The 13,930-nt window shown below is 44.7% G+C and overlaps 1 protein-coding gene across 1 annotated transcript in view; it reads right to left on the bottom strand.

The window, feature by feature from the left end:
* The window catches only part of FBP1 (fructose-bisphosphatase 1), a 28,110-nt gene that overhangs the window by 10,524 nt on the left and 3,656 nt on the right, over window positions 1-13,930 (bottom strand). The window contains exons 2-3 of the mRNA XM_058695520.1: window positions 4,561-4,723; window positions 2,112-2,204 (exon numbers count right to left, since the gene is read on the bottom strand). Coding sequence (XP_058551503.1) covers window positions 2,112-2,204; window positions 4,561-4,723 — 256 coding nt within the window. The remainder of the gene's footprint in view (window positions 1-2,111; window positions 2,205-4,560; window positions 4,724-13,930) is intronic.

The following is a 13,930-nucleotide window of genomic DNA, read 5'->3' as shown; positions in this document are numbered from 1 at the left end:
CTTGAAGCATCAGAACACATGGATGTTTACCCCCCACCCCAAGCTCTCAAATGGTTTCAAAGAATCAATAAGATGTTTGAAAATTGAAATAACATAAAGGCAGGTGTCACACTCATCTTTTCTTTTTTTTCTTTTATTTTTTTTTTTGGCTTTTAAGAGAGCCACTTCAGGTTTATTAAGAGCATGGAGACCTGTTGTTGAGTTTTAGCATTCATCAAGCTGCTGTTGCAAGATGCTTTTTTTTTTTTTTTTTTTTTTTTTTTGGTTGATAGCTAGTTTTCTGGCTCTCAGTTTTCTAGGGATTTTTTTCTTTCCTTAAAAGAGTCTTTATTTAGGGTTTTGAGATAGAGACTGTGGCTGGCAAACATCAACACTCCTTTAGTTTTGGTGAAGTCATTAACCAGGAAGGAGTCTACCATCATAGGAAGAATTTTGCTAGAAACCTCTCTTGCTCTACTGTGGATTCGATACTTGATGAGTAAAAATTACCTCCCTCCATGTCTATAATAGGAATGTATGACTTGGAAAATAACTGAGTTGTTGCCTTTGCCTTTTTGTTATGAGCATTAGAATCCTCTATTACCCAAACTGATTTTGATGTGGATCTGCCTCTCAGCCAAGACAGAAAACCAAAATCCACACCAATGATGAAAGAAAACCATCCCACGGTGGTCCTACTTTCCATGTGTTCAAAAGGAAATTATGTACAACACCAGACAAATCACTCTGAGAAATAAGGTGCAAACTGTGGTCCCGCCTGTCAAGCTGTGGCCTCCCTCTGTCTCCCGAACAGGAAAGCTGGGAGGAAACTCAGAGGTCAGCTGAATGAAGCTGCCTCATCCACTGAGATGAAGGAATGGGCTCAGGCTTTACTGAGGTTTTATTTCTAAAATAAACAAGAGGGGCAGAAGTCAAGATGACATACTTTAGATTTCATAATGTTTATGATGGGCAATGGGGACCCATTCTATTTTTTACCAGTCTGTGTACTTGAGTTATTACACACACACACACACACACACACACACACACACACACACCGAAAAAGAAGGAAAGAGAGGCTCTGGAGGTAGAGTTACCCACCCAGTTCACATAAGCGAGAGACCCAGGCCAGGAGTCTGGGGCCCCATGCTGCACCAGTGTGCAGCAAACCCTCCACAGAGGGACAGAGGGTAAACATTCTAGGCTTCACCATCACAATCGCCATCACAACTACTTTACCTTGCTGGTGCAGCTCAAAATCAGCCAAGGGCAATATGTGAGCAAACGAGTTGACCGTACGCCATTAAAACTTTATTTATGGACAGTGAAAACTAAATTTTATATGAATGTCATGGGTCACAAAATGAGTGTTTAGATTTTTTTTTTCAGCCATTTAAAAATGCAAAAGGGGCTAGGGTGCCTGGGTGGCTCAGTCTGTTAAGGGTCTGGTTCTTGGTTTCAGCTCAGGTCATGATCTCACAGCTTTGTGGGTTCGAGCCCCACATTGGGCTCTGTGCTGGCAGTGCAGAGCCTGCTTGTGATTCTCTTTCCCTCTCTCGCTGCCCCTCCCCCACTCGTGCTATCTCTATCTCTCTCAAAATAAATAAATAAACTTAAAAATTTTTTTAAATAAAATAAAAATGCAAAGGGGCATTTTCTTCTCACAGGCCATACAAATCAGGCAATGAGCTGGATTTGGCCCCAGGGAGTCATGGTTTGCAGACTCCTGATTCAGGGTCTTTAAAGGACAATTTTGACATAACTATTACTTTATTGTGGTATATATAATTCTCAGTTCACATAGTATGATCACTGTGACAAATCTATATTGATCCTTATTTTTATTCTCATTTTCCTTCATAAAAGAAAGCAAGATATAGCTAAAAGAGAGAAATAGCATTCTCTTCCCACCCACCCATGTTTTCCTATATTTTCTTTTAAACGACTTAATGGATCATCATCAAGACGTTAATGCTGGAAAAGTGGGAACTTGAGATACAAACCCATTTCAAGCCTCCCAGTTTCCATGATATACATTCTGACAGCTCCACCCATAGAGAAATAGTACTGGGTGCTCAACCTTAACTTTTCTTTTTATCTCAAACAAGGGGCTTGACATTACATGTTACCTTTTTATAGATGCCAAAAATTGTTCCAATGGACACAAGGCAGTCAATATTGGAAGATCCATCGAGGGGATCAAAACAGACCACATATTTACCCTGAGCAGAGAAAAAGGAAATACAACTTTACTTTTAAAATTATAGCAAAACAACAAGAATACACTAAGGGGATAAAACAAGGGACTCTAGGGGAAAGTTCAAGAAATGTGAGTCATTTATCCTCTGTCATGTAAGGGATAAGGTGGCATACAGAATGAAAACAACAACAACAAAGTATGCATCCCAAAAGATCATTAGGCAAAGAAAACAGAGAATAACAGGTCTAGATGAAAATGATGAAATACAGATAAATAAGTCAAAAATTCCTACACCGTTGATACAGATGGATCATGATTTTGGTTTGAGTTTCCTGGCAGCCAGAGGAAAAAAAGAAACAAGGTTAATCACTTATTTTTCTTTATTCATAAGGGGGAAAAAACGTAACAATTCCTTAGGTGAAGCAAAGACAGAATTAAGATCTGTAAAAAATCTTCTCGTGCAGATAAATAATGATACTAGAGGTTATAGCACACAGAGCTCTCAGCAATATCCCTACTGTGATTCCCAAAGGGCATAACTCTCTGTGGTAGTTGGACTATCAAAATGTCACCCTTTGAACTGGATTTTCAGCGGTGTGCTGGAGCTGGTCCCTATGGGTGCCCAAGAGCCAATGGTGCACATCTCTTCCCAACTGTGCTTTCAGTGATGTCATGTTGGTAGCTTGAAATAAACTATGGGAGTATTGACACAGTTGAAATTGGCATGTGCTACACATCAGAGATTTTTTTTTTTTCTTAAGAGAGAGAGAGGGGCGCCTGGGTGTCTCCGTCAGTTAAGCGTCCAACTTCGGCTCAGGTCATGATCTTGCAGTTTATGGTTTATGAGTTCAAGCCCCACGTCAGGCTCTATGCTGACAGCTCAGAGCCTGGAGCCTGCTTCTGATTCTGATTCTGTGTCTCCCTCTCTCTCTGCCCCTCCCCTGTTCACACTCTGTCTCTCAATAATAAATAAATGTTAAAAAAAAAAAGTTTTTTTAAAAAAAGAGAGAGAGAGAGAGAGAGGGAGAGAGTTTACCAGTACACCACTGGGGATTTTCCATCTCCAAATCCACCACTTTAAGATGTGGTTTTTAAATGTTCTGCATCAAATTAAGAGGTTTCTCTGATTCCCTGACCTATTGCTCTTAACAAATCACCCTGGCTGATGCAGAGGAAGCTGTCATCTGGAAAACAGAAACATGCCTATTATCAAGGCATGTTACAGTCAGGGAAGTTTGAGGTAACTGATAGAGGATATTAAACACAAAATTCAATCCACATGCCTAAAACTGCCAAGTACCTTGAGAAGCCCAGCAGAGAAAAACATGAACTTTGAATCTGACATGATGTGGTATTTTAGGAATGATGTAAAACAAGTTAATCTGATATGGTTCCCCACCCCTCTTATAAAGGTCAAAACTGGGTAGCAGGCAACCTCTTTAAATTAATCCTCCAATTGCTTTTTTCTAATGCTACTCCTTCCTGTCCCCAGTTCATCTCAAACAGGGAAAGGCAGAAAGCCCATATAAGTGCACATCATATCTCAAAAGGTTTTTTTTAAATCATGATTGCTGTTCTTCAAAAACTGGCTATACTCTTTCATTCACTTCTTCAACAACAATTTATTGTTGAGCCCCTACAAGCTGCCAGGCAAGATGCTGGGATACATAAAAGAATGTAACCCATCAATGCCTTCAAGAAGCAATCAAATCAATGCGATCCAAATAGATTATGATGCATAAATCAGTGATAGGAATTGAAAGCAATTTTTTTAAGTGTATTTATTTTGAGACAGAGTGCACAAGTGGGAGAAGGGCAGAGAGAGAGAGAGAGAGACAGAGAGAGAGAGAGAGAGAGAGAGAGAGAATCCCCAAGCAGGCCCCATGCTGTCAGCATGGAGCCCCACACGGGGCTTGATCCCACAAACCGTGAGATCATGACCTAAGCTGAAATCAAGAGTCGGACACTTAACTGACTGAGCCACCCAGGCGACCTGAGCAGTTTAAATTGGCAAGAAAGGTGAGTGTGAAGGTTGGCTATTTGGTGGGTGGAGATGAAGTGAAAGAGGTAGTTAACAGAAGCCAGACTTTGAAGAGCCTTGAACATGACAACAAAAATTTAGGGTTGGGGATGAGTAGGAGTACATAAGAGTCTCTCCAATGTATGAGTTCAGTGGTGGGGTGGTATTGGCATGAACTATGGGGTAGACAGTAAATTTCAGATACGGAAGTGAGGTGCAGTCTGTGAATGATGACTGATGGTTTGAGAAGAAGATAGGATTCCTAGGAATCCAGCTTGGCTGAACAAGTGGAGCCATTTATAAAGCTAGGAAGAAAATGGTTACATTGAACCCCTCAACAGTAGAAATGCAGACCCACCCTTTTTTCGGGCTCTACTATAATGGCATGCTTATCTTCTTCTGACACAAGAACACAGGTGGCAAAGGATGACTTTAACATGTTAATAACCAGGTCATTGGAGAGGACATCCAGCTTCTTCACTTGGTCACCTGTCACGTTGGTAGAGCCAGCAATTCCATAGCTAGAGGAAAGAAAAGCCACAAAAATATAAGCCATGGCCACCAGAATATGCTAATGCACCTATAAACCCATTGGAAATGGGTATTAGTAGGATTTAGAAGACAGGAAGGAAGACACATGGTTTGGGAGAAAAAAAAAAAAAACAAACAAGAAGAACGGTCATCTCCCTGGATTATTCATCTGTCCAGTACCTATCAAGTTTCCCAGCACACGTTTGTGGTTACATCCATGTTTCTCAACCGTTTTTTAATGGCCCCTAAGAAGGCTTTTTAGCTTTTTTTCCTAATCATACTCCTCCATGAAATTTTAATTTGAATACTACAAATATAGTGTATATCTGTGCTTTATATATTAAAAAGACTGATCTTTCTCACTTCCCCCCAAAACCAATCTTTACCTCCCGGAAGCACAGGTTTAATGCAGAATGAATCTGCTGAGAGGTACAGCAAGCAAGGGAAACTTCTGGGGGGGGGGGGGGGGGGAGGGGCGGGGAGCCTTAGATATGAGCAAAGACAAGGGATGCTATGATTTTAGAGCTGTAAAGCTCCTGAAAGAAAATATTGACTGGTCGCATCACCTCATTTTATAGAGAAGGAAGCTCACACCCAGACAGCAACAGGCTTGTCTGAACCAGAGAAGCAGAGCAGAGATGAGAAGCTGCAGAAAGTGGAAAATCTGGAGTTTCTACTTTATTTTCAAGGTACCTGTAAGTCCGTACTTGCAGAATTCCAGAAGCGGAGTGGCTTGTGCAAAATGCAGCCTAGTTTGGTAGAATGAAGTAAGAGGCAGGTTGTTCCAGCCCAGTGTTGAGCAGGAACACTGAGAAGAGGGAAACGTTTTGGAGAAAATGCACAGTCCAAGAGAAGAGATTGCATGTGGGGAGGGCAAGTAGGAGCGTTGAAGACACCACCAAACAGCTGAGAGTGGGTAACAAGGGGCACAGTGGCGGCCCTCGCTGAGGCTGCCAGGAGCACTTGCCTGGGAACCGGTGGTCCCAGGAGCCCCTGCTTCAACTCTGCAAATTTGTTTTCTCTAAACAGAATTCACATGTCTCTGGCTGGACGGACAAACCTGAGCCAACACTGGGAACCGTGCCACCCAAAACGCCTGGCCTGGCCTGACCTGGCCTGACCGTCTCCAGAAGGTAACTCCGGCTTCCCAGCAAGCCCACCTCCAGTGCTGCCTCAATGTCATTCACCTGCCCACCTGGGGATGGTGTCTCATCCCACCAGCCCTCTGCCCACTGCCACCCTTCCCACCGTGTCGCTCCTCGTTCATAAGTCAAAGGCCGAGGGATCTGTCAGACCCACAGCTGTAGCCCGTGGTCCGGGCATTGGGTCCTCTCCCCACATAATCTTTCTCTCACCTCAACGGTGAAGCCGATGCTGCTGGAGAAAGAAGGCAGCCAGATTCTGGGTGGAACGAGAGGGGCTTGGCAGGGCCACCAACCCAAATATACCTCCCTCCCTAGCCCCACTGGCCCTCACTGCTGCTCCTTCTAAAGTCACTATGAATTCAGGCAGGCAAACAGGCTGTGGAAAGGAACCTGAGCTCTCTAACAGAGACCCAGCTCACGCCTCACCTCTGCAAGTCGCTTTCCTCTCTGTGCCTCCTTTGGTGCATGAGCCCACTGAGGGCAGTGATACCTTGTGCGGTGCTAGAGGATTCCATGAGATGAGGCACACAAAGGGCTTAGCACAGCCTTTGGCATGTAGTAGTAAGAAAAAATGTTAATTATCTTGGTTGCTCTCTCAAGGGAGCCCTCATTAGGGATCTGCACCTGCTGAGGGAGGTGAGGCGGGGGTGTCAGAGAGCCCCCAGGCTTCATCCCCCATCATGTTAGCATGGATGGTTTATCCTTCACTCCTGTGAGGAGGACGACAGGGGTATGTTTTCCTCCATTGTGTCCCGGCTTCCAGCACATAGTAGGCCCTCAATAAACACTTGCTGCATGAATGAATGGCATACACCCAGGAGAGCAGAAACCTGAGCCTGAAGGAATGAGTATAGGAGCAATGGACTTTCAAGGTCATTCCACGCCTTACAATGCCAGGGAAAGCCACTGGCACGGTCTCCAGAGGGGCAGGCCTATGGGGACAGCTCCACAGAGGCCTGGAAGCCTGGGGCAGAGGGACGAGGCACCTGAGGTAGGCATGGGAAAGGCCTATTTCACACTTCGGCCTATGTCCCACCTGCTCAGGTACCTCATCCAGCAGTATGGGGGAAGAAGAGTCAGACTCCAAGGCTTCCTAGAGGCTCGTGTGAGTGTCCATTCATTTCACAATATTTATCATGCCCCCAGGAGATGTTCTGAGTGCTGGGGGTACAGTGTGGAGCAAGACAGATGAGACCACTGCCCTCATAGAGCTTATATTCAAGTGAGTGAGACAAACAAGAAACAGTAAGTGCTCTGGAATGGTCAAGACCACCAGCCTGGTTCCTTACTGCTGCCCCGAGTGTTAAGCTCCTGCTCTGGGTCACAGCGGGTGGCACCACCTTTCTGTAATGGGTGTCAGGTGCGCCATATAACACTCTGGGGACATGTGCTACACCTGGCACTGAAATGGCCATGTTCCCTGCCAAACCAGTGCAGGTAACTGGCCACCTCTCTGGCTCCAACTCCCTGCAAGGTTGGGTGGTTACCTTTCCCTTTCTCCTCTTTACGCCATTGAGGGTCCCTCCTCTGTTCTAACGAGAAGGACCCTTTCCCAACTATCCTCCAGTTGCTTGTGAAACATGAAAACAAAATATATGGAGATACAATGTTCTAGGCCCCTCAAACTCAAAATTCAGGTACTTTACAACTTTCTTAGGTCTTCTTGTGGCAGGGTTTCCCCTGGTGACGCCTGGTGTTTAAGAAAGTCTTTTATAAAGGCATAGGAAAGTGATTCTGAGGTAGAATCAGGATTCAGGAGAATGAGTTCCCAGACTGCTGCGTTGATAGTAATTACAACCAAGTTCATATCCTATCACTGGGTGTTCTTTGTGTTTTGTCTTAGCACACAAAGTTACCCTGACTCGTGTTTGTCCCCTGCATTATTCCGCTCAGGGATGATAAGCCAGGCAGGACAAATGCTCAGTCGGGCTTCTCCCAACACACCACAGGAGAGGCCCTCAGAAGAGCTGCAAGATGTCCCTGAGGGAACACATTTCCACAGCCCAATGAAAAGCCAGAAGCATGCAGGGCTCCTGCAACTCTGACAGAGGAGAAACGTCCTCAGAAATACCCTCAAGGAACTAATTAGCTGAACAACACATGGAGCTTATTTTCTCCCAAGTTTTCAGAAACCCTCTTGAAACAAGAAATGTCTGCCTTCTGATCAGTCATCATTCCTCAAAGTCCCCAAAGGATAGATGACAAAGAGCCTTCACTGTGTATTCCGATGGCCACAAGGAGAGAGCAGTGTCACCCGCCTTTGAGATGGACAGCAGATGTGGGCCTTGGCTTCTAGTGAGGCGGCCCATGCCTCTGCCCGGCCACTTTAACTAGGGCTTGGAAAGTGAATCAACTGTGTTCCCCAAACCAGAATTCTAGACGGATTCCAGAAGAGCACAGCAGAGGCCAGAAGCCTAGCCTGGTGTAGAAGCAACTTTCGTGCCTGCTGTTGTGAACAAGAGGGCACGGAACCAACAACCCTTTCACACACCACCAGGCTCTTTCTTACATCAGTTCCCAATCTGCAGTTCCCTGGGGCCAGAATCAGGCAGCAAATGAGGCTGCAAGGTTGTGGGGAAACCATAATACAACTCTGTCAAAAAAAGCCTTCCAGAGTCCAACTATGCCTTACAATCAGTGGAGAAAGAGAATCAGGCCAAAAGGTGAAAAAATGGGTTTCCCTAAGCAAGCTGTAAACCTCTAGGCTGAGCTCCACCCTCCACCCCACCCAGAGGACTCAGTTGGGCACTGATCATGCAGAGATGGGGTCATCAGTTGTGACCGAGCTAGTCATTTGATCTGCCGACGAAGCTTTTCCTAAATGCAAGTTATCACAGAGGGAAAGGGAACACATCATGGGCTTTAACTCCACATGATGAGGGAGCATAAGTCAAGCTGAGGGGCAAGCACCAAGTAGCATTATCCCTGCCCTCCCCAGGAGGGATATGTGTGACATTCCTCAGGCAATCCTGGCTGCCCGACAACAAAGGAAAGGACAGAAAACAGATGGCTGGACTGGTCAGAGTCTCCATCAGTTTACAAATCTCTTAGTCAATTACCAAAAAAAGGCAATTTTATCAATAGCCTAAATCTCCAGAAACCTATAGACTCCCTTTCCTGGAACCCCAACACCACCCTCTCCTCCATAGTGATGTGGGGGAACAAAGGAAGTAAGAAAATGGCAGATAAAATCGAATATCTGTATAACCTACAGCCCATTGACAGATACTTGAGGCAGGCAGAGTAAAAGTTTCTCCAGGAACTCCCTACTGGTCTCAATGTTAACACTTTGCTAGAGGGAAAAACAACCTTGGCCTGACAATAGCTAGGCCTCCAGTAATCTGTGAGTCTTTAGCATATGAAAATCTCTTTGGAAACTTCCCTTTTGACATAACCTCCCCCAGCCCCAAAGTATATAAAAAGCCACTCTTCACAGCCTTAGTGCAGCTTTCTGCCCACAGGTCCTGTCCTCATGCTTTAATAAAATGACCTTTTTTGCACCAAAGACTTCTTCAAGAATTCTTTCTTAACCGTCAGCTCCGAACCCCACCGTTACCCCAAAACCTCATCACACAGATTAGGACTCTAGATTACTGGAGTCCAAGTCCCGGCTCTGTCACAGGCTAAGCAAGCCAAGGAAAGTCACTTAGCATCTCTATCCTTTGGTTCATCTGTAAAAATGAAAATTAAGTACATCTACTTGGTAATATATGGGGGAAGCGAGGGTCAATGAATTGATATAGGCTTAGAATAGAGCCTGGCATATATAGGTGAATGAGCAAGAATTGGTATCATTCCATTCCCATCCCTAATTTTCCTTGGAAATAATACACCCACGCTAAGAACCAAGGTGGGTCCTGGCAAGAACACTGCACCAGAGACACCTGGGTCCAAATTCTGTCTCTCCTTCCGAGTATTTATCAAGGTGCCTCAATTCCCTGATGGATTGTTTCTGCTTCTACATTTTGTAAGGACGAGGGTTAATCCACCAATGCACCTGGTTCACAGCAGCCAAACGGCAGCCATGATGTTCTCAAGCAAGCCCCACAGGCGTCCACTGAGTAAATGTTAGTTGATGATGGGGGAGGGGCAACCATGACCTCTAAACCAGTTTTGCCTGCAGCTTTTGAGAAGTCAGCCAGTGCAGAACTGTGTCACAGGTAACTGGCAACAAAAGAAAGTGCTCAAAAGTTTGCATTTGAAGAGTCTGAATGGGGATAGTATTGCATTTGAAATACCTTCAAATGCACTCCATTTTTATTCAAATTGTTGGCCTTGCAGTCTAAGTAATTCAAGGGTGGGAAGCATCCTGTCGGGGTTTGAGTCCTTGTGAATTGTTCCTTTTTTTTTTTTTTTTTTAAATGTTTATTTTTATTTTTGAGAGAGAGAGAGAGAGAGAAGGTGGGGGTGGGCAGCAGAGAGAGGGAGACACAGAATCGGAAACAGGCTCCAGGCTCCGAGCCATCAGCCCAGAGCCTGACGCGGGGCTCGAACTCACGGACCGGACCGCGAGATCGTGACCTGGCTGAAGTCGGACGCTTAACCGACTGCGCCACCCAGGCGCCCCGTGAATTGTTCCTTTTTAAAGGCCTAGACACACAAGAGTTCTCTTTTTGGAGGTTGGGGAACAAAAATCAACTTGAAAAGTATCTGCTTTCACTTGCACTGTAAACCTCCCTGAAAATTTGAAAAAGCTACATTGCTTTAATTCATATAATAGGGAACTCCTTAAAAGGATAGGCTAAATTTGGCCAGTATTTTAAAAGCCTTAGACACTTGGATTAAATATTAGCATTATGTTTCAAATTTGCACATGACTTCTAGAATGGATGTGCCATTTCGCAGCCATAAAGTTTGTGATTTATGATGATCAGGGGAAAGCCGCCTTTAGCAACATTTCTGTAGCACAGCCCGAGAGACCAGGATTGGAGCCAACACCCCTCTCAGGGAAGAACTCTCCAGAGCATTTCTTCCTGACGTCAACAGGACAGCAGACAGCAAGCAAAAGAACCAAATGAAAGAGCTCATTTTCAGAACACCCACCTGAAGAGAAAGGAAGACAGATTACTATTTACTCCTTATCACTGCAGTGGAACGTAATAAGACCTGTTATTGATTGATTCTGAGGTAAATGACCAACTGTTCACCCACACAGGGATATCCAAGGTCACATCGGAAATTTGTTGAAAGGGCGCCTGAGTGGCTCAGTCGGTTAACTGACTTCGGCTCAGGTCATGATCTCGGGGTCTGTGAGTTCAAGCCCCACATCAAGCTCTGTGCTGACAGCTTGGAGCCTGGAGCCTGCTGGGGATTCTGTGTCTCCCTCTTCCTCTCTCCGCCCCTCTCCCCCACCCTCAAAAATAAACATTACAAAAAAAAAAACAAAAAACTTTGACACAAATGCTTAGAGCAAAAAAAAGAAAAAGAAAAAGAAATTAGTTGAAGAAGAGATGCCAACCGGAACAGCGTTCAAAAATCGCAAACCCCAACCTTCGCTTGTGTTCCTGCCAGTCAAAAGCAAACAAATAGGATTCTCTGTGACTGGCTGTGCTTCTCGTATGGAAAGGAAGTTACAGTTCACTCTCTGGTAATAAGGAGAAGATAATTTAAGAAATATAAAATAAATCTGATAAAGTTTGAAAAATTCAATATCATAAACTCTGCAAATTTGAAAATAAACATGTTAACTGATCTGTAATTCCAAAATTAAAACTGAAGTTCCTTATTATTTTTTTCCATCAAACAACCAAGAGAACCCCATATATAAAAGCAACTTTTATGGGGCACCTGGGTAGCTCAGTTGGTTGAGCGTCCAACTTTGGCTCAGGTCATGATCTCAGGGTTTGTGGGTTCGAGGCCCGTATCAGGCTCTGTGCTGCCAGCTCAGAGCCTGGAGCCTGCTTTGGGTTCTGTGTCTCCCTCTCTCTGCCCCTCCCCCACTCATGCTCTGTATCTCTTTCTCTCAAACATAAAAACATTGAAAAACAAATTTTTTTTAAGTGCTATTGGGGCACCTGGGTGGCTCACTCGGTTAAGTGTACGACTTTGGCTCAGGTCATGCTCTCACAGTTTGTGGGTTCAAGCCCCACATTGGGCTCTGTGCTGACAGCTCAGAGCCTGGAGCCTGCTTTGAAGTCTGTGTCCCTCTCTCTCTGTTCCTCTCCTGCTTGTGCTCTTCCTCTCTCTCAAAAATAAACATTAAAAAAAATTTTTTTTAAAGCAACTTTTCTGGATACCACATGAGCAGTATAGGAGATTTCCTGTAATCGACCTGATGGTGCAACGTTGCTCTTATAACGTTCCATCCTGAAATACATGCCTGGGAATGTATGAGTGCACATGGGTAACTACTATGGATTGAAAGGCAAAATAGAAAGACATACCAGCTTATAACAAAAATAATAATAATCTTCAGCCTAACAAAGTAATGACGATATTGGTACCTGTTTAATGAACTCAATTCATCCTTACACAACGTTCTGAGGTTGAAGAAAAACAGTGGTCTCCATCTTATTAAGTGGGAAAACTGAGGCTCAGAGATATTCCATCAATTGCCCAAATCCTCACAGAAATTGAATAGCACAGCAGGACTCCAAGCCCAACTCCACTGCTCCCCAAAACATGCTCTGAAGTCCTGCATGTTCTGTTAAATCCAGTCCTGATTTTCTTCCCCTCTTCCTCTCTGCCTCAGGGCAAAGGTGCCAAAATCCAGTGGCCAAACCATGAGGCAGGATTTCTTGCCCTAATCCCACACAGCCCATCCAACAGCAGGCTGAACAACACCTCCAACTGGATAGCGCTCCAACATAACAAGTTTAACATTTCCAAAATGTTGGAATCACCTTCTCATCCATCCCCAGCCTCTAAAACCAGCTTCTGCTTTGGAATTGTGTTTTGGGGTCTTGTTTTGCTTTGTTTTTGAATGGCATGGCCCTACTCTCAATTGCTAGAACCTTCTCTTTGAGAACCTCACTGCCCTTTCTCACCCAATCCACACTCAAGACTTCCCTGGGGTCTCTCTCCACTCCCCTCCAATGCTCCAGCTCAGCTCAGTGTTTTCCTCACTCCCCACCCTCAATGGCTTTTCCCAATATTTCAGCTGCCTTCCAAGTCTAGACTTCCAGCCATATCTTCCCCAGATTAATTGCTAATCATGCCACTGACCCACTCAACAACTTGTACTCACTCTCTCCCCTTTGCATACACCCGCAAAATATATTCACCCCTGCCATTGGATGCCCCCAACACACTCAAATTTAACATCCACAAATGCCCCACCATATGTGCTCCTTGCTTTAGTCAAACTAAATGAGCATATTCTCCAGAAATATCTTCCCACCACCCCTTACCTTCCCTCACACAACTGCTCACCTCAAAATGCTCTCTAGCCATCAGGACTTGGGATCATCTTTCCCTGCTCACTGCCAATGCCCATCTCAGTGCCCCACAATCCTTTGCATCTGAAAGGCCTGAGAAAATTGAAACTTAAAAGCTTAAGTTACGGGAAACTGAAACCTAACCAAGCTTAACCAGCTTGTTCTGCTTCTGTACAATTGCTTGGCGTGCCCATGTATTCCTGATCAATCATTGTTGCCTGGCACATCCGTGTATTCCTGATCAATCATTGTGATACCCGTACCCCCGGTTGTGGTCTGACCTAAAGGCAGGAACCAATCGAATACTGTTAAGTGTCCAACTTTAAACACCAACCAATCGCAGCTCTGTAACTGTGAAAAATTCCTGGTTTCCCCATGACTTGTTTGTACCTGTCTATAAAAGGGGTGTAAAAACCTCTCTCAGGGCCTCTTGGCGTCACCAGCAATGGGGGCGCAGAGGTCCAGGTTCGAACCTGCAATAAATGACCCTTGCCGCTTGGCTCTGACTTACGACTCTGGTGGTCTTTTGTGGGAGGTTTCAGAACTTCGGGCATAACACATCCATCCACATTGTATTTTTGGCATCTCTATGAAAGCATCTTTCAGGAACTCTATTGTGTTTTGTAACTAATTCTATACTTGTCTTACAGCATAAACTCTCTGTTGTTCTCATCTC

This window comes from Neofelis nebulosa, chromosome 12, assembly GCF_028018385.1.
Source record: "Neofelis nebulosa isolate mNeoNeb1 chromosome 12, mNeoNeb1.pri, whole genome shotgun sequence".
Taxonomy (NCBI): Eukaryota; Metazoa; Chordata; class Mammalia; order Carnivora; family Felidae; genus Neofelis; species Neofelis nebulosa.
Note: the sequence above shows the minus strand (reverse complement) of the source record. Positions and strands in the feature narration are given on the sequence as shown.